This window comes from Podarcis pityusensis (genome assembly GCF_964106645.2).
Source record: "Podarcis pityusensis genome assembly, chromosome: 10".
Classification (NCBI taxonomy): Eukaryota; Metazoa; Chordata; class Lepidosauria; order Squamata; family Lacertidae; genus Podarcis; species Podarcis pityusensis.
Window position 1 is genome coordinate 2944635 of NC_138035.1, and position 19479 is coordinate 2964113.

The window sequence follows — 19479 nt, forward strand, 5'->3', positions numbered from 1 at the left end:
CACAATAAACTTTGGTCTACAGCTATTTGCTCCGGTTGGTGGCTGGACTCCTTCCTTTATTCCGCAGGGACCCGCGGGCTCTGCCCGAAGAGCTGGGGGACTGAGCAGCCTCGCATCTAGATTTTTCCGTAACAATGATCAAGGGTCTGGAAGCCAGGCCTTATGAGGAGCGCTTGAAGGAGCTGGGTATGCCCCACCTGGAGAAGAGGAGACTGAGAGGAGATAGGATAGCGACCTTTAAATATCTGAAGGGCTGGCACATGGAAGAGGGAGCAGGCTTGTTTTCTCCTGCTCCAGAGGGGAAGACCCAAACCGATGGCTGCGAGTTACAAGAAAGGAGATTACGACTAAACACCAGGAAGGACTTTCTGGCAGCGGAACGGACTCCCATGAGAGATGGTGCACTCTCCTTCCTTGGAGGTTCCTAAGCAGACGTTGGATGGCCATCTGTCATGTTGGATCTACTTGAGATTCCTGCATTGCAGGCGGCTGGACTGGATGACCTTTGAGGTCCCTCCCAACTCTATAATTCTATGATATTGGTTGCTGGGGGTGGCAAGTGGGGGGAAGTTTCTTTAAAAAAGGGGGGGAGAATTGGTTTACTGTCAGCATAAACAGTACCATGCAGTTGCCAAATTTTTCAGAGGGAAAAACAAATACATGACCAATTGAAAAAGCAAGTTATCGAAACAGTGGAGAGAACGAGGTGAAACTTCTATCTTTGCTAAGAATTTAAAACAATGGCCTGTATTCTGCAGACAACATTCTACAGAAGTGTGATGACCAACTTTATTCCGAAGAGTCAGAAGCAATATTTTTACACTTAACTGGGGGGGGGGGGGGAAATATCACGTTTGGCCTAATATTTTCTTCCTTTCAGCCTTCTTTCAAATTCTCTGTCTTATGGCAGGAATCCCTTCTGCTCATATGCTGACGAGATATACTATCCAAATGGATGCACTGAACACCCAACAGGACGAGATAGCTTTTGACGTGGAAGGGAAAATTTCTATTGAGCTCTGGGTCCTGTTGTGGGGCTCCCCTCTGGGGGAGCTGGCTTGCGACCAATTCTACGGCTAGAGACATCTGACCTCCTCCCCTGGCACAGACACCCCAAAGTGATCAAACACACACACACACACACACAGAGAGAGAGAGAGAGAGAGAGTCCTAGTGAATGGAGTGCCAGGCTTTTATTGGCAATTGCAGAGATTACATTCCATGGTTATCGTGAGTGATGCCGGAAAAGAAGAGCAGCCCTGAGAACAGAGAGAGAGGGCAGGCAGCCTGCCAAAGGCTAGCTTGCACCAGAGAGCCCACCGCATCCCTGGCTCTCTCTGCTGGACATTCATAGAAATGCAGATACAACCAAGTTAACGAAGACCAAAAGGTGTTATTTATCTCCCACCACCCCCAGCAAGCAAACCCATTCCCGGGGAAAGGAAGAAACAAGGTGGAAGCCCCCCCTCCCCTGCAAAATCTGACCCTCCAGCAGGTCCAAAAGCTTGTGGTGCCCCTGGGCAAGGGGCAGGAGCCGCCTCCTAAGTCCTGGCCTCAACTGTCTGCCGTTCCAGAGAGGCTCCGGCGAAGTGGGCTGGGATTACATCTGGGGAGGGAAGACCTCTAGAGTAAACCCTGCCCCCCCCCAGCCAAGGAGCGTCCTCTGGGGCGACTTTGCCCTCTGGCCCTGCCTCCAAAGCCCTCCCGCTGCCTCCCCAGTCCTGGCCAAGGCGTCTCCTTGGGAAACCACATGAGGGAACCAATCCAGTAACGGGAGACGGCGGCCAGAACTGGGGGTCCCTGCAGCAGCAAGTAAGGCCTAGAGACCCTCTTCCTCTGCCCCAAGGCTCACCAGAGTGGGGTGGGGCTCACTAGTCCTTGGCCTTTCACTGTGCAGTCTCTGTCCCCAAAGGCAGCCCCCCCCCCACCATGCCATCTGTGGCTGGCACTGAGGCAGACCAGAAGGACCCGTGAGGAGTCTAAGATCTGGAAGGGATGGGCTAAGAAGGGAAGGAGGGGTGAGCTTGTGCATAGATCTGGGGCAGGAGAGAAATCTCTGGGGGAGAGGGCTGAGCAAGGCCAAGGGAAGGCACAGTGGTGGAGGCAGCAGAGGGCATGGAGGGCCGAGGGCAACAGAAGGCAGAATGGAAGCAGGCGAGGGTCCGGGGGGGGGGCCTCACACATCCCCTCCCTGTCCCAAAGTGCGGAGATCTCTTCTTCCCACCTTCCCCGTGCCCAAGGGACCTCCATCACGGAGGGACCGCCTGCCGGAAGCCATGCCTGCAAAATTTAGCTGCCTGGCATCCTCCAGGTGTGCTGCCACCCCACGGGGGCTCCGTGGCCCCCTTGCCCGGCTACGAACCAGCCCAGCCAGAAGCCAGAGAGTTTTTGCCGCTGCGGAACGAGAGCTGGCCAGCCAACCCTCCTCCTGCGTCCGGGGAGAAAGCTTTGGTCCACTGGCAACGGTGCCTCTTGAGGTCCAGGAGTTCGAGTCCAGGTCCCGCGACGGCGCCAGGATGGACGAGGGTCACTCGCAGAGAGATTTCTGCTGGAAGTAGGCTTCGAAGCGGCACTGGGCATATTCCTGGGAGGTAAGAGGAGGGGAGGAGGGCAGAGTCAGGGTCAGGCATTGCACCCACCTTTCCCAGAACATGAGAAGCCAACCCAGTTCTAGAGTGATGCTCTTGTTGCATAAGGCGTCCGTCTGCCTTCGCAAACCACTGGAAGTTCGCTGAAAGCATCACATGAGAAGAGCTTGCTAGGTCATCAGCACAAGGACTCACCAGGTAGCCAAACTCGATGGTGGAGATCTTGGCCTGCAAGATGGACCACAAGCCCCAGAAGAAGTGGGAGGCCATCGCAAATCTGGGAGAGAGAGATGGGGAGGAGAGGAGTCAGGGAAGGAGGAGGAAGAGGAGCTGGAGGTGAGGCAACGGCCTCTCTCCATCGTATAGAGGGGTGCTGGCTCAGGGACAGAGCAGATGCTCTGGAAATCCATGCTTCCTGACTCCCTGTGGGGCAGTGGTTAGAAAAACGAGCTGGGACCCAGGAGACCACGGTCCACACTTGGCTACGAAGCTCGCTGGGTGGGGCCTGGGCCTGTCGCTACCTCTCTGTCTCAGCCCGACCTGCCTCACAGGTTTGTTATGAGGATAAAATAGGGGCAGCATATGCTCAGAGACTTTGCGCCTGTTCATCAGGGGAGACAGGAAGCCCAGAGCACTTGTTCTTTAGATGTCCCTTTTATGAAGAGGCATGTAGGGAGACCACTGATCGCCTGCTGGTGAGGCTCGCTGAGCTCCTGGAAAAGCAAAATTTTGACCTTTCCCTATTAGGGCCTTCTCAGTGATGGCTCCGACCTGGTGGAATGCTCTGTCCCATGAGACCAGGGCCCTGCAGGATTTAATCTCCTTCCGCAGACAGAGCTATTCTGCCTGGCTTTCAACTTGAACTTAGCCTGATCTTTTATTCCCCTTCCTTCCCTCCCCCTCCCCTTTTTATGAAGATTACCCGCTCTGGGATCCCACAGCTAAATCTCCCCTGGTCTCCTCGCTGGCCCAAGTAGGACTAATTTAGCCAGCTAGCCCTGGTGATCATCTTATTGGATGCTTATTGGATGGATTTCCCCCCTAAATTGATTTCGGAAGTCTGAATTTATTGTTATTCACGTTTTATACTGTATTTTATGCTTTATTTTTGTTGCATCAATTAAGTATTTTAAATTTGTTATTAGCCTCCCTGAGCCCGGTTTTCTGAACTGGGAAGGGCAGGGTAAAAATAATAAAATTATTATTACTATTATTTATTAATTCCCAAGGCGACTTTCCTGCGTTCCCAGACACTGACCGGCTGATCTCCACAAGCATCTCCTCCTCGAGGCGCTCCTGCTCTTCCGGGGACGGGCACGCTTTCTTCCCAGCCGCCTCCTCCAGGTAGCAGCGGATAAAATGCAGCTGTGGAAAGAGTAGCCTCAGGGTGAGTTGGGTCCTGACAGGGCAGGCTGCTCCACTCTCTGAGATCTCCTTGCTCTGGCCTGCTTGCCTGAACATGCTCATTACTGATCCTCTTAATTTGATTTATAACCACCTCAAGGTCCCAGGGCAGGTCACCATGCTTTCAAAAGGCAACACTGGAAACCAAAAAGCTTGTGCTTTTCGGAGACCTACAGCTGTTTCTCCCCAATAAATATTTCCCTTTAAATAAAAAAAGACGATTTATTGCTTTACGGTGAAGCTGAGAGGCAGCTCAGAGAAACAGAAGCGGCTGCTAGACCAGGCCAGTGGCCCAATTAGTCCAGAGTCCTGTTGTCCACGGTGGCACAATCAGACACCTGCGTGAAAATCTGAAAGCAGGATTTGAGCACAAGAGCAACTCTCCTCTCCTGTGGTTTCCAGCATCTGGGATGGAGAAGGATTGCTGCCTTGGAAACAGAGCACAGCCATCCTGGCTAGGAGCCCTCAATAGCCCTCTGCTCCTCCATGAATTTGCCCAATCCTCTTTTAAAGCCTTCCAAATTGGTGGCCCTCACTGCTTCCTGTGGCAGTGAGTTCCATAGTTCAACTATGTGTGGAGGACTTCCTTTTCTCTGCCCTGAATCTTCCATCATCTAACTTCATCGGATGTCCACAAGTTCTAGTCTGGCAAGAGAAAAACCTTTTCTCTACCCACTTTTTGCGTGCTGTGCATCATTTTATAAACTTCTGTGTTGCCTCCTACCCAGCTTTTCTCTAAACTAAAAGGTCGTAGACATTGCAATCAATCTTTGTAAGGTCATTGTGCCACCCCCTTTCCTAAACTTTTCCAAACTCCACAATATCCTTTTTGAGGTGAGGCGACCAGAATGTGGTTGTACCAAAATTTTGTACAGTGGTACCTCGGTTTAAGAACTTAATTCGTTCCAGAGGTCCGTTCTTAACCTGAAACTGTTCTTAACCTGAAGCACCACTTTAGCTAATGGGGCCTCCCGCTGCCACCTGAGCATGATTTCTGTTCTCATGCTGAAGCAAAGTTCTTAACCCATGGTACAATTCCTGCTGAATTGTTTCCAAGTCAGGGACTCTTACAGTTTCCAATTGTGTCAGTCTGTAACCCGAGATACCACTGTATAACAGCATGACAATATTGACAGCCTTGTTCCGAATCTTCCAAAATTCTGCTTCTGTATTTTAGTGGAGTTTAGTGTGCTTTGGAAAGAACTGTGACAGATGAGGGAGGCAGAAATCAATGTTCAAATAAAAATTCCTGCAGTCTTGCTGCTCTGGGCAGGGGCTTCTGAGAGCACCCCCTCCCCCAAAAGGCTGCCCTCCAGCCTCCCTGAGCCTTCAGCCTCCAGAAGCATCAAGGCTACTCACCGGACCAGTTTCAAACGCACAGAGTCAGCTGCTAAGTCAAACGTGCACCAATGGCTGGTCAAGCCAGCAGCAACTTAGTATAAGAGCCTAAGAGGTTTCTGCCAATTACAACGACACCCTCCAAAAACCCCATTACTTGATTAGATTCGAAACCAAAACTCTTGTAATCCGTGATTTATAACGAAATGTTATGCAAATTTAAGGGAGAGACAGTGATGCTCAGAGGACCCAGCTGTTGATATACTGGCATTTATTCTGGAAACCCAAAGGCAGGTCCCGTAAGTTAGAAATGGGTTTACAAAGCAACTATAATGCTTTATTTATAACTACGCAAATAAAAAATCAACACCCCCGCCCCCTGCACAAAGCCTGCAGGAACTACAGAACAGAGACGTCTGCTTTCAAATGCAGTTATGGGGAACCTAAATGCTTGTTGCAAACCACTTTTGAGATGTAAAGGCAGCCAAAATTATCAGGTATTTGGGACTTTAGAGAAAAGACGAGTGAGAGGCAACCTGATAGAAGCTTATCAAAATTATGCATGACATGGAGAAAGGGAATAGAGAAAAGTTTCCCCTCTTCTCTCATAACACTAAAAGTGATGCACAATGAAGCTGAATGTTAAGAGGACTTATTGCAAACTGCTTTTAGCCAGAGTTTCCTGTTGGCCTTGATATTAATTCTCCTACCTACATTTACTCACAAACTGTGATTCATCTGTCATATGTTATATGAATGCATATGTTACATTCTACTTCTCCTTTTTGCTGTGGACGTTTCAGCGCAAGCAGCCAACATGGAATAATTCAACGAGAAACAAAAATGGGCCATCAACCGAGAAACAGCCACTTCCTTCAAGCGAGAGGCGCCACGTCCTTGTGGCGAGCAGAGGGCAGGCGTTACCTGTTGCTGGCGGCTGGGGTAGTTTTCAGGGCTGGCTTTGTAGAAAGGCCACTGGTCGTGGGCGTAGTTGTACACCCATTCGCAGAAGTGATTGGCCATGTCGAAGCCCCTGCAGGGAGAGAGGGAGGGAGGGTGAAGCTCAACCCACTGGTCTCTGTGGCTGAGCATCAAGCCAGGATCACACCCGCCCCTCCAATATGGGCAGGTACCTTCAGTTGGCCTGCTGCAAGGCTGGGGCGTGGGACGCTTGCCAATGGGCCTCAATGGAATGAAACCTCTTTTAAGCGTTTCATGGTGATGTCGCAGGGAACCCCCCCCCCCCAATCATTCAGTTTGTACAAATTTCACACACACTTACACACTACATACGCTATGCTTCTGTTATAAATTCATAGAAAATCAACCATACATTGGATCTGCACTCTTCCACTTTTATTTTACTCCATGAAGAAAGGACCACAAAATGGGGAAGGTTTGATACAGGGCAGCCATAATCCCTTGAGCATACCAGCACATACACAGGAGCCCTGCCCAGTTGCTATGCCAACCCTGATGGTCCTAGACAGAAGACCATCAAGATCACAAAGAACTTGCATATGGGAGTGGATTCAGCACGGACTGGAACAAAGGACAATAATCAGCTCTTCCCTCTGTACTCACGGGGAGGGGGAAAGGGGGAACCAGCCAGGTGCCAAGACACTCAGGTTACCACCACAATTCCTCCCTCAACCCCTCCTTTCTGTGATGTAGTTGTGATGTAGTCTTAGGGGTGTAGTTTGGGGGATTAGTAACTAATTAAAGTTGGGGTCTTCTTTTGTTCTGGGCTTCCATTTTGCTTCATCTTGTTGCGGGTGGGAGTCCTGTCGCGACAGTATTCAATAAAGACCAAGCCTACAGGCTGCTGTTTTGCTCCAAGTTATCCTGGTTGGTGTCTTTGTTTTTGTCCAAGGGAGCCCTCAGATTTTTCCGTTAACAGTGGGGAAAAGCCTCATCGATAGTGGGGCAGCAGGCCTGCCCCCCATTTTTCCTCGGCACAAAGAAATCCAGAGGCTTGCCTGGTTAAGGGGTCACCGTGCCAAGCTCGGCCCTGCTGTCCTTGCCAGGCCTCTTGCCACCAATAATAAAAAATAATAATAATTTATTATTTATACCCCGCCCATCTGGCTGGGTTTCCCCAGCCACTCTGGGTGGCTTCCAACAGAACACTAAAATACAATAACCTATTAAACATTAAAAGCTTCCCTAAACAGGGCTGCCTTCAGATGTCGTCAAAAAGTTTGGTAGTTATTTCTCTCTTTGACATCTGGTGGGAGGGCGTTCCACAGGGTGGGTGCCACTACCGAGAAAGCCCACTGCCTGGTTCCCTGTAACTTGGCTTCTTGCAGTGAGGGAACCACCAGAAGGCCCTTGGAGCTGGACCTCAGTGTCCGGGCAGAATGATGGGGGGTGTGGGGGGTGGAGACGCTCCTTCAGGTATACTGGACCGAGGCCATTTAGGGCTTTCAAGGTCAGCACCAATGCTTTGAATTGTGCTCGGATCAGAAACGTCCTGGGAGCCAATGTAGGTCTTTCAAGACCGGTGTTATGTTGTCCCAGCGGCCGCTCCCAGTCCCCAGCCTAGCTGCCGCATTCTGGATTAGTTGTAGTTTCTGGGTCACCTTCAAAGGCAGCCCCACATAGAGCGCATTGCAGTAGTCCAAGCGAGAGATAACTAGAGCATGCACCACTTGGCGAGACAGCCTGCGGGCAGAGAGGGTCTCAGCCTGCGTACCAGATGGAGCTGGTAGACAGCTGCCCTGGACACAGAATTGACCTGCGCCTCCATGGACAGCTGTGAGTCCAGAATGACCAAGTCCCAATGTCTGCCACCCGCTTCCCTCCCTGCCCTCTGCCCTCACCCCCAGCTCACCGGTAGTTGTAGCTGCTGTACTCGAAGTCAATCAGCATGAGGCGGTCGGAGGCGGCGGACTCACGCCCAGCAAGGAGCAGGATGTTCCCTGTGGGGAGAGAAGGAGCAAGAGCAGGAGAAGGCATCAGTGGCCACTCGCCATGGCCACTATGCTCGCCACCCTCCTCCAGTGTCAAGGGCAGCATTGTGTAGTGGTTACGAGCGGTGGACTTGTAATCTGGTGAACCGGGTTAGTGTCTCCGCTCCTCCACATGCAGCTGCTGGGTGACCTTGGGATAGTCACACTTCTCTGAAGTCTCTCAGCCCCACTCACCTCACAGAGTGTTTGTTGTAGGGGAGGAAGGGAAGGGAGAATGTTAGCCGCTTTGAGACTCCTTCGGGTAGTGATAAAGTGGGATATCAAATCCAAACTCTTCTTCTCTTTTTATAATTATATTTATTTATATCCCACTCCCCTCCCCCCGACAAGAACTCAAGGCAGCTCAGTTGAAACAGAACCTTGTGGGGAAGCAATTGTTAAACGCACACATATTTTGTAGGTACAGTCATACCTCGGGTTGAAGTAGCATTTTCGGGTTGCACTCTGCAGCGACCCGGAAGTAGCAGAGCGCGTTACTTCGGGGCTTCACTGCTCGCTCATGCGCAGACGCTCAAAATGACGTCACACGCATGCGCTGAAGCGGGTTGCGTTCGCTTCAGGATATGAACGGGGCTCCGGAACGGATCCCGTTCGCATCCAGAGGTACCACTGTATAGATAATATGTACATTTTACATGTGAATATACATGCGTAATGAAACATGTCTCTCCCATCTCCATCTGTAACTCTCTAATGGTTTGATTTCACTCCCAAAGGTGCATTCTGCCCCTGTTATCCTGAGACAGACGGATGCCAACAAAAATTGTGCACAGTGTATGTCTCTCTCTGTGTGATCTACAAAAACATGAAGATAATTACAAGAAAAAAAGCCCTCTCGTTAAAAGCAACCAGTTCCCCAAAGCCTGCTGGAACAAGGGCAGTATTCATCTGCTGAGTAGGTATTCTATATCTGCTGGTGAAGGTATTCATCTGCTGGCGGAAGGAGAGCAAGGAGGGAGCCCATCTGGCTTCCCTAGGCAGGGAGATCCAAAGACTGGGAACTGCCACCAATAAGGCCCTGTCTTGAGTCCCTACCCAGTATGCCTGTGAGGGGGATCGGACTGAAAAAACTGCCCCTCCTGAAGCTCTTAGAGCCCAGTCAGGTTCATATGAGGGAATAGGATCTTTCAGTATTCCTCTGGATACTGTTTTCTGGGAGTCACAGGTGGAGAGAGAGCCCTGTGGAACTCAGGTTCTGCTACCAGAACTGGCCTCAATGGGCCCTTTGGGTCTGATCCAGCTGCAAGGCTCTTCGTATATGGCCTTCCATTCAGGGTGGCTGCAGGCACTGCGTTGCTCTCACAGCAGCAGGAAGCCAGGGCGGTGTGCCTTGCCCCGCTCTGCTTCAGGGAGCAATCTCTGCATCATTCAGGGGGTGGGGAGTGGGACTCTCAGCACCACCCAATATTCACAGGCCCCTGGCCAGAACCTGGGGGAAAGATCACACCACCACCCCAGCTTCCCTTCCCCACTTCAGTGTCCTCACCTTCTTGCACGTCGTTGTGGCAGAAGACCACGGGGGACGGGGTGGACTCCAGCAGCTCCCTGAAATTCCAGAAAAGAGAGAGAGAAAAGAGAGTTAGGAGAACGAGGAGGGTGTTTGCTTTGCACAGGGGAACCCCCCACCCTGAAACAGAGCATATTTGGAGAGGGAAAGGGCCACCCAAAAGAAAACACAGAAAATATTCACATCCACCCCATCAATTCATGGAAGACAAGAGGGAGTTTTCTCCTGCTCCAGAGGGCAGGATTCAACCCAAACCAACGGATTCAAATGACAAAGAAGGAGATTCCAGCTCAAAATTAGGAATGACTTTCTGACGGCAAGAGCTATGGAATGGACAATCTTGGAAGGTGGTTGGAATCTCCTTTGTTGGAGGTTTTTAAACAGAGGTTGGATGGCTGTCAGGGATTCTTTTGCTGTGTTTCCTGCATTGCAAGGGGTTGGACTAGATGGCCCTTGGGGATCCCACCCGCCTCTACAATTCTGTGATTATCTTGGCCAGAAATGCATCTTCCCTGTTTCGAGGCCGGTTGCCGCTTGCAGCCAGAGGCTAAGGGCATGTCGCTGCTTCAGACAAGTCCAACGACTGCTCCATTTCCTCTGGCGTTGGAGTCCACCCCCACTGCTGCCCCAAAGCCTCCTGGCAGGAAAGGGGCTGAGGCAGGCAAGGCACCTGCTCTGCCACTTAGAGCTATGGGCCCTGCCTTGGCAGGGTGTGTGTGATGGACAGCAAGGGGCAAGGCATCCCATCACGGACTAGCTAATTCTGCCAGGGGGCACAGCACTGACCCAAGGCCCCCGATCCTGTGCCCCACTGCTGCCCGCTCACCTGAGGCTGCGCATTTCCGCTTCCAAGTTGTACGCCTTGAGCTTATTGAGCTTCTGCAGCTGGGCTTCCTGGGGGAAGGTCAAATCAGAGATCTGCCTCAAGTACCTGCCAACAGGGGGAAAGGAGAATCGGTCAGTCACTGGCTTTCTCCAGCCACAACCCAACAGGCTGTGATGGCCTGGGACTCGGGACCAGAGGAGTCTCAGTCTGCACCGGATCCTTTGCCTCAGGCATCATCTGAACCAAGTCTGGGGCCTTATTGTGAAGAGTCCCAGTCTGCACAGGTTCCCCTGCAACAAACACCAGCTGGGCCGAGTCAGGGGCCTGAGCCTGCCCTGGCTCCAGATGTGGGGGTTACCTCGCTGCCTTCAGCTGGGCCATCACTTACAGCTGCTCCACTACTGGTTGGGTCAGGGGAGGCTGAGGCGGCCTCTGGGTCTAGTAACCCACCGACGTCTCCCAAGCTGCAGAGACTGAGGTCTGAGAGAAGGAGAGACCTGAGTACTCGCAGGAGGAGCGCTTACCTTCGGGCGAGACAGGGAGGTGAGTCACCGGGGGATCAGGACCGGCCGTTACCCCAACAGAGATAAAAGGCTGTCGGACTCTGCCCCAGGTTGCGGGAGCAACATTGCTGTTTGCAATGTTGAACCTGCCTGAGATCCTGTGCCTGACCTTGCCTGGTTTCCTGCCTCGTGTCCTGTCTTGGCTCTGTTGGACTGACTCTTAGCGGAACCTCCAGATTCTGGACTGGTCCTGGACTGCGTTTCAAGGGTTTCCCCTGGGCCCAGCACACTCCTTATTCACTTTTTGTACCATATCTCCTCTTATCCTCCCTGTTAGTTCGGCAAGATGGAAGTATTCCATCATTTTAGATAACCAGTCTGTTTTATTTGGGACGCTGCTGTTTTTCCAATTCTTGGCAATCAATAACCCTGCCGCAGTAGTTGCATACATAAAATATTGGTTTGACCGTTCTTTTTATTTCCTCTGACATGATACCTAGGAGAAAGGATTCCGGGTTTTCTAGCCTGTAGCTTTCAAAAGCACCAGGAACCTTACTTCTCCATCGTCCCGAACATCCACTTGGGCTGCTTATTGAAGGGCATCACCATCTCGTGGAAGCGAGCCATCTTCGTGGCGATCTCCCCCGAGATGCTGGGGTCGGGCAAGTCCTCCGTGGTCAGGCGGCGGCTCTGTGGGGAAGAGACACGGGCGGCATGAGAGCCTCTTCCTCTCCCGCCCAACGGAAGCCAATTCCCACTGCGAGCAATAGCTCCGTGGGCACCTGCCCCAGAGGTGTGGGGACCCCTGCGCAACAGAGCGCAGAACCAGCAGGCAAGAAAACATCTATTGAGAGTCCGTATCTCGGGGGGAGGAAAGTTGTGTGTGCGTGTCTGGGGCTACTAAACCACGGCAGAAAATGAAGGAGGGCATGTTGGCAACATCCACAAGCGGACTAGCCTACCTCACAGGGCTGCTGTGGTGAGAACACTGGACAGCCACCCTGTACAAAGCATTGCTTAGAATAGCAGCCTGCACAACCCATTAAGGAAGATAATATGACACTGGCTCCCGGTGGAGTACAGGATCAGGTTTAAGGTGCTGGTTTTAATCTTTAAAGCCCTATACGGCCCAACACCCTCATACCTACGGGACTGCCTCTCCTGGTATGTCCCACGGAGGACCTTACGGTCTTCAAACAAAAACACCTTGGAGGTCCCGGGCCACAGGGAGGTTAGGCTGGCCTCAACCAGAGCCAGGGCTTTTTCAGCCGTGGCCCCGATCTGGTGGAACAAGAGACTAGGGCCCTGCGGGACTTGACATCTTTCCGCAGGGCCTGCAAGACGGAGCCGTTCCACCAGGCATTTGGCCAAGATGCAGTCTGACCCCCTCCTTCTGTAATCCTCATAGAACTCTAGCCCAATGGTTGCCATTAATTTGACTCTGAATTGATTTTAGAATGAATTTAGAATGTATTTCAATTAATTGATTGTGATTTTATGTAAACTGTGTTATTTTTACTGTTGTTAGCCGCTCTGAGCCCTGCTTTGGATGGGGAGGGTGGGATATAAATAAAATTATTATTATTATTATGAAATTCAAACTGGAAACCATTAATTGCCTTTATTCAAAGCCCAATTAAAACTATTTAGTTCAGGCTTCCTCAAACTCGGCCCTCCGGATGTTTTGAGACTTCAATTCCCATCATCCCTGACCACTGGTCCTGCTAGCTAGGGATCATGGGAGTTGTAGGCCAAAAAACATCTGGAGGGCCGATTTTGAGGAAGCCTGATTTAGTTTAATTAATTCCTACAAACCTGATGAACTTGATCCAGCTTTTCCAAGTCTGAAAGCCATTTACACCTCCCATATTCCTTCTGCCAGCCCCTCAGGTAATCCCACCCACTATGGGAACCGCTGATCCAGGGCACAGCCAACAACCCACCGGGATATATTCCTCCAGGCGCCCCTGGGGGAAGATGCCGTAGAGTCGCGGTCCCAGCATCCGCTCGGCCAGGATGGCAAACATGACGCTCTCGAGAACCAGCGAGTCGACCCCCTGCGGGAGACAGAAAGGCGATGGGGTCAGATTCTGCCCTTGCCGCCACCCCCCTCCCCCGAAGAAAGAGGGTGTTGCACAGCCCTGGCAGAGAAAGATGTGCAAATCATAGAAGTGTAGAGTTGGAAGGGACCCTGACAGTCATTTGACAGTCAAACGGCCACAGCAGGGAAGGCAAAAGAATTGTGGGGCCTCCAAACCCCAGAGGGACAGAGAAGACAAAAAGGATTTGAGATCAGGCTGGCCACAAACGAGACCCTGAAGTGGCCTAAGAACAGAAGAAGAGCCTGCTGGATCAGGCCAACGGCCCATCGAGTCCAGCATCCTGTTCTCACAGTGGCTGACCAGATGCCTCTTTGGGAAAACCTGCAAGCCGGATTCAAGCACCCAGAGCAGCACTTTCCATTCCTGCGGTTTTAAGTAACTGGGATTCAGAAGCTTTCCTTCCTCCTGCTGTGGATGGCATAACAGAGCCATCCTGGCCGGTGGCCATTGATAGCCCTCTCCTCCTCCAGGAATCTATCTAATCCTCTTCAAAATCCACAACCCGAAGCCTCCGGAGCGCAGCGGGAGTTCCTGCTGCACTCTGGAGGCTTCAGGCGGCTACGTCGGAAGCCTGAAGAGCGAGAGGGGTTGGTGCGTACTGACCCCTCTCACTCTCCAGGCTTCAGTGAAGGCAACCCGAAGCCTCCGGAGCGCAGCGGGAGTTCCTGCTGTGCTCTGGAGGCTTTGGGTTCCTTTAGACCTGCTCCCCAGGGCTGGTGGTGGGGGAAGCCCAGCTTTCCCCCGCCAGCCCCAAAGAGCAGGTCAGGGAGCAGCGGAAAGGCTTTTCCCCACCGCCAGCCCCAAAGAGCAGGTCGGGGAGCAGCGGAAAGGATGTGCACAGCCTTCCCGCTGCTCCCCGAGCTTGTGGGGCTGGCGGGGGAAGCCCGGGTCCCGCCCCACTCCCAGGGACCACACATTTGCTCCATAAGACGCACAGACATTTCCCCTTAGATTTTAAGAGGAAAAAAGTGAAGTGAAAAATACGGTAACCAGGAGAGCTGCTCCTTTGCAACCAGAACTGGAGGAGGATTGAGACCCGCCCACCCAGGCTGCCCCCAGTGGTAAAAAGCAAAAATTGCAGACAAGAGCCCTAGTTCTTGCTGGATCTTCAAATGAGGGGCAGGGCTGCATTTAGACACCTCCCTGCTCTTCACTAAAGTTTCCCGCAAGGTGCTGTCAGTGCTACATCAGTTCCTCTTCAGCCCCTGGGGAGCCAGCACAGAGAAGGCCATGCCAAGGGGTTGGGAACCAAGAGCACCAGGACCAGAAGATCTCACCTGGAGGATGACTCCATAGATACGCAGCAGAACTTGGCGTGGCTCATCTTCCGCAGTCACAATGTGATCGGGGAGGGTGCACTTGTAGAGGAGGTTGCTCAGCCCCCCGCTGTGGAGAAAGCACAACCCAGGAGGGGAGGAAGAGTCAGAAATGGGGAGGGCAGGTGGAGACTGAAGAACAGCAGAACTGGCAGGGAGAAAGAGCCTCCAGGCAGATAAGCCAGCAATAACCTCCTTCCTCAGGAGGCCAAACACCCCCCCTCCCAAGTGTCTGTGTGCTCATGCTCAGACTTTAATAATACCTGGATCAGGCCAATCGCCCACCTAGGCAAGCATCCTGCTCTCACAAGGGCCAAGCAGATGCCCCAACAAAAAACCAGTAGTAGTAGTAGTAGTAGTAGTAGTAATTTATTACTTCTACCTTGCCCATCTGGCCAGACCTCTCCAGCCACTCTGGGCAGCTCCTAACAGAATATTAAAAACACAATAAAACATCAAACATTAAAAATGACCCTAAACAGGGCTGCCTTCAGATGTCTTCTAAAAGTCAGATACAGTCATACCTCGGGTTACAGATGCTTCAGGTTGCATTTTTTTGGGTTGCAGACCGCCGAAACCCGGAAGTACCAAAACGGGTTACTTCCGGGTTTTGGCGGTTGTGTATACGCAGAAGCGCTAAATCGCGCTTTGCGCATGCGCAGAAGTGCCAAATCGCAAACCGCACACGCACAGATGCATCCACTGTATATTAAAAAAATGAAAGCTGCAGGCTCGACTGCCCCAGTTGTGGGTAGGGCACTGGGAGAACATTACCAGTGACTGCTTGACACAATGGCTCATCACTGCCTCTACAGCTGGAGGAGGCAATGTTTCTGAATCCCAGTTGCTGGAAGACACATTAGGGGAGAGTTGCTCCTGGGCTCAGATCCTTATGTTTTATGCTATGAAAATTAGGTAGTGTGTTGTGTAAATGTATATGTTTTCTATGTTCATAAAATAAAATAAAAAGGGGAAAAAAGGAAAGGTTGTCTCCACTGTGCAGGCAACAAAATGCCAATTTTAGCTGCTCCCCAGATGTTCTGCCCTCCTTCACTGCCCTGTTGTTTGCCAATCTCACTGGTAGCACCCACCCCAGCCATGCTCTGTGCTGGGCAGGGCTCTGGCAGTGTGGGAAGCGTTCCTGGAATGCCTTGAGAAGGAGACGGTGACCCGTGGGCCTGCTGTGACACATCCTACAGGAGAAAGGAACAATTGACCCACACCCATCCTCCTCTGGGGGCAGGAAAGCCACAGAGCCTGCAAGGGAGAAGTGAGTCATTTTCCGGAGAGCTGAGCTGTCCAGCTGCAAAAGCAGCAGCAGCAGAAGCAAAGAATAATAATAATATAATAATAAATTTTATTTATACCCCGCCCTCCCCAGCCAAGACCGGGCTCAGGGCAGCTAACAACCGATAATAAAAACAAGTTGATTGAAATACAACTTAAAAAACAAGATTAAAGTACAACATTAAAACATTAAAGAAGCAGGCCAGGGGGATTTACCGTAAATTTCGCTCTATAACACGCAGATTTTTTCTCCTAAAGAGTAAGGGGAAATGTCTGTGCGTGTTATTGAGCGAATGTGTGGACCCTGGCGCTGACTCGCCGGAGCGCAGGGGCAAAATAGGCAAAAATCAAGCAAAAAAAAGATCGGGCGGGCGGGCGGAGGGAAGGGGGAAGGCGGAAGCTTTCCTGCATTCTGCCTCAGGGTCTTACTGCCCACCCGCTTCTGTTGCTGCGTTTGCTCAAACTCAACAAAGAGCAGGGAATCCCCTGCCCTCCTGGCAAGCAGAGGGTTAAGGAAAGGATCGAGTCCTTCCTTCTAATTCTTTCCTAGTCACACTGCGTGCAGGCTCCAGCCCACCACTTCCTCCTCTCCGTGCTCTAGGGACTCGCAGGCAGCCGAAAAGCAAAAGCATGCAGGTGGGAGAGAGAGAGAGAGAGAGAGAGAGGGCTGGCTTGGGTGGGGGGGGGGGACTTTTGCTTTACAATGGTAGGTTTCTCATTTCTTTTCCAAAAGCAGAGAGCCCTGCCCCCAGGCCCCCTCCAAATTACAGCTTCTCCAAGCAATGTACTGCTGGAGGGAGACAGTATGCTTGTTTGGAAGAGAAACCCTGCTTCCCTGCTCGTAAGTAACAGCAGGCTGGATTGCAGAGTGAGACATGGAAATCTCTGGATTTATATGCTGTATATCAAATATCTTAATCTATACTTTCTACACGCGGCTGGTAAATCAGAATCTCCTGAGCCAGGAGGATTACAGCATCTCTCCCCTCCCCTTCATTAAAAGCCTAATACTCTTCTTTGAAGTATAATGTGAGAATGTTTTTTATATATATTTTTTAAAGTTCTTTTCCTCATTGTGCGCTATACACTGATAATTGCTGCCACAATAACAATTGATTGAAAATGGAATTTAGTCTCCCCCCCCCCATAGAGAGCTGTTCTTCAAACGTTTAGCCTTAATACAGTGGCTGATGTAATACCCTTCTGCTTCACTAGGCATTTTATATAGGGACATTAAAATTGATTTTCTATATCTTGGCAGATGAAAAAAAGTGTGTTACATGCCCTATTGCCCAAAAGTGTGCAAGCACAGAGCAAAGGTTGCAGTGACAGAGGTGGCCAAAAAAGAAATACCGTAAATAAAAAAGAAATCATACTTCGTATATCCTGTCTGGCTTGGGGGGGGGGGCTTTTGCTTTCCTTCCCTCCCCATTTAAAACGTGGTGACAAAGCACGGATCCACATGGATCCTCAGGATTTTTGCACTGGGTCACCCCAAATTCACCATCAGATCACATTACATGTCCATGGCTACAGTCTGTACCAAAAAAATCACGCACCCACTGTTGCCTGGGGCTGCAATGGTGCAAAAACGTGGTTACAAAGCATGGATCCACATGGATCCTCAGGATTTTTGCATTGGGCTACTCCAAACTCACTGTCAGATCACATGTCTGTGGCCACAGCATGAACCACAAAAATCATACACCCACTGTTTCATTTAGAATATTTTTTTTCTTGTTTTCCTCCTCTAAAAACTACGTGCGTGTTATGGTCTGGTGCGTGTTATAGAGCGAAAAATACGGTATATCTCTCTATATATACAGAGACGTAATTGCAAGTGCCTACGGCTTCAAATATCTGAAGGGCTGTGACGTGGAAGATGGAGCAAGGTTACAAGGAGCAACAGCTTCAAGTTACAAGATAGGAGATTCAAGTTACAAGATAGGAGACTCAACATCAGGAAGAGCTTTCCGGGCGGCAAGAGATGTTTGACAAAGGAACGGGCGCCCTCTGGAGATCCTGGGCTCTCCTTCCTGGGAAGGAAGTTGGATGGCTCTGTTTGAGAATCCCTGGCAAATCAGCCACCCAACCTCCGCTTAAAAAGCCTCCAGCGAGATCCCACTTCCGAACAGCTCTTGCCAGCAGAAGGTTTCTTCTTCCAGGTGTATTTAGAGTCTCGTTTCTTGGAACTTGAAGCCACTGGTTGGGTCCTACTCACCTGAGCAGGGGGAAGCAAGTTTGCGAAACCACACAACAACCCTGTGAGGGAGGTCAGGCTGACGGAAGACAGCGACTGGCCCTCACAGGGAGCTTCATGGCACAGTTGCAGGGGGATTCGAACCCTGATCTTTCTGAGGTTCTAGTCTGACACTCTAACCATTACACCGCACTGCCTCTCCTCCCCATTTAACCTCTCCCACAACAGCCCTGCCAGGTAGGTTAGGCTGAGGGGCAGTGACCTGCCCCCAAGGCCACCCTATGGCAGAGAGGCAAAACTTGGAACTGTGCTTTCCCCCAGATCCTAGTCTTCGTTTGAACCCCCACGCCAACCCTTCCAGGTAGGCTAGGCTGGGAGAAGGGAGGCCTGGCCCCCAAGGTCCATGGCATCAAACCCAGCTCCCTCCCAGGTCCTGGTCCAGCGCTCTAACCATTGCACCGCACTGCCTCTCCTCCCCATTTCACCCCATGCCAACCCTTCCAGGTAGGTTAGGCTGGTAGAGATGGTGCCCGGCCCCCAAGGTCCATGGCATCAAACCCAGCTCCCTCCCAGGTCCTGGTCCAGCGCTCTAACCACTGCACAGCACTGCCTCTCCTCCCCATTGCACCCCCACGCCAACCCTTCCAGGTAGGTTGGCTGGGAGAAGTGCTGCCCGGCCCCCAAGGTCCATGGCATCAAGCCCAGCTCCCTCCCATGTCCTACTCCCGCGCTCTAACCACTGCGCCGCACTGCCCATTTCGCCCCCACGCCAACCCTGCGAGGTTGGCTAGCCTGAGATTCTAGCCCCATTTCACCCCCCACGCACAGACATAGCAACCCTGCGAGGTTGGTTCAGGGGCGAGATTCGAACCCCGCTCCCTCCTCGGGGAAGGGAAGCCCAGGCCTGGAAAGCTGGTGCGCCGCTATTCCACGCTCTACGGCAGAAGCGGCGAGCGGAGCGAGGCTGACGTCACTCGGCGCGGCTCTTGGGCGCATTACGGCGGTGGGGGCGGGGCTCACCTGACGGGGACGATGCCGAGGTCTTCGGGCGCCGCCAGGCAGCGCCAAGCGCCGGCCAGGAACTCCCGGCACCAGAGGAAGGCGCGGAGGCGCGTGGGCCCGGGCACGGCCGGGGAGCCCCGGGGCGAGCTGGGCACGGCGAAGTCCCCTCCGGACCCGTTTCCCTCAGGCGACTCCATCCCGCGGCCCGCTCGCCTGCGCTGGCTGGAGCCCGCCAATCAGAGCGCCGCTCGCCTCAGCGCCTCGGCCAATGGCGGACGCGCCGGGCCTTCGCCCCACCCACCGGGCCCCGGCCCGCCCAATCGCCTCTCCGTCGCTTGGACGGCCCCTTTCCCTCTCATTCGCCGCGCGTCCTCCTTGGCTCCGGCTTTGATTGGCCTCTCGCGGCGTCAACGTCGACCGAGCTGGTGACGGAG

At 52.1% G+C, this 19479-nt stretch overlaps 1 protein-coding gene across 1 annotated transcript; it reads right to left on the minus strand.

The window, feature by feature from the left end:
- Positions 1 to 1178: 1178 nt before the first annotated feature.
- CHKB (choline kinase beta) lies at positions 1179 to 19289 on the minus strand. The gene is made up of 11 exons (XM_081023166.1): positions 19064 to 19289; positions 14518 to 14626; positions 13082 to 13195; positions 11695 to 11828; positions 10636 to 10740; positions 9789 to 9847; positions 8164 to 8251; positions 6255 to 6363; positions 3847 to 3953; positions 2784 to 2865; positions 1179 to 2584 (listed from the first exon to the last, which is right to left on the minus strand). Exons 1-11 carry the CDS (start codon positions 19240 to 19242, stop codon positions 2528 to 2530), a joined length of 1143 nt encoding a protein of 380 aa, XP_080879292.1. The 5' UTR covers positions 19243 to 19289; the 3' UTR covers positions 1179 to 2527.
- Positions 19290 to 19479: the final 190 nt, after the last annotated feature.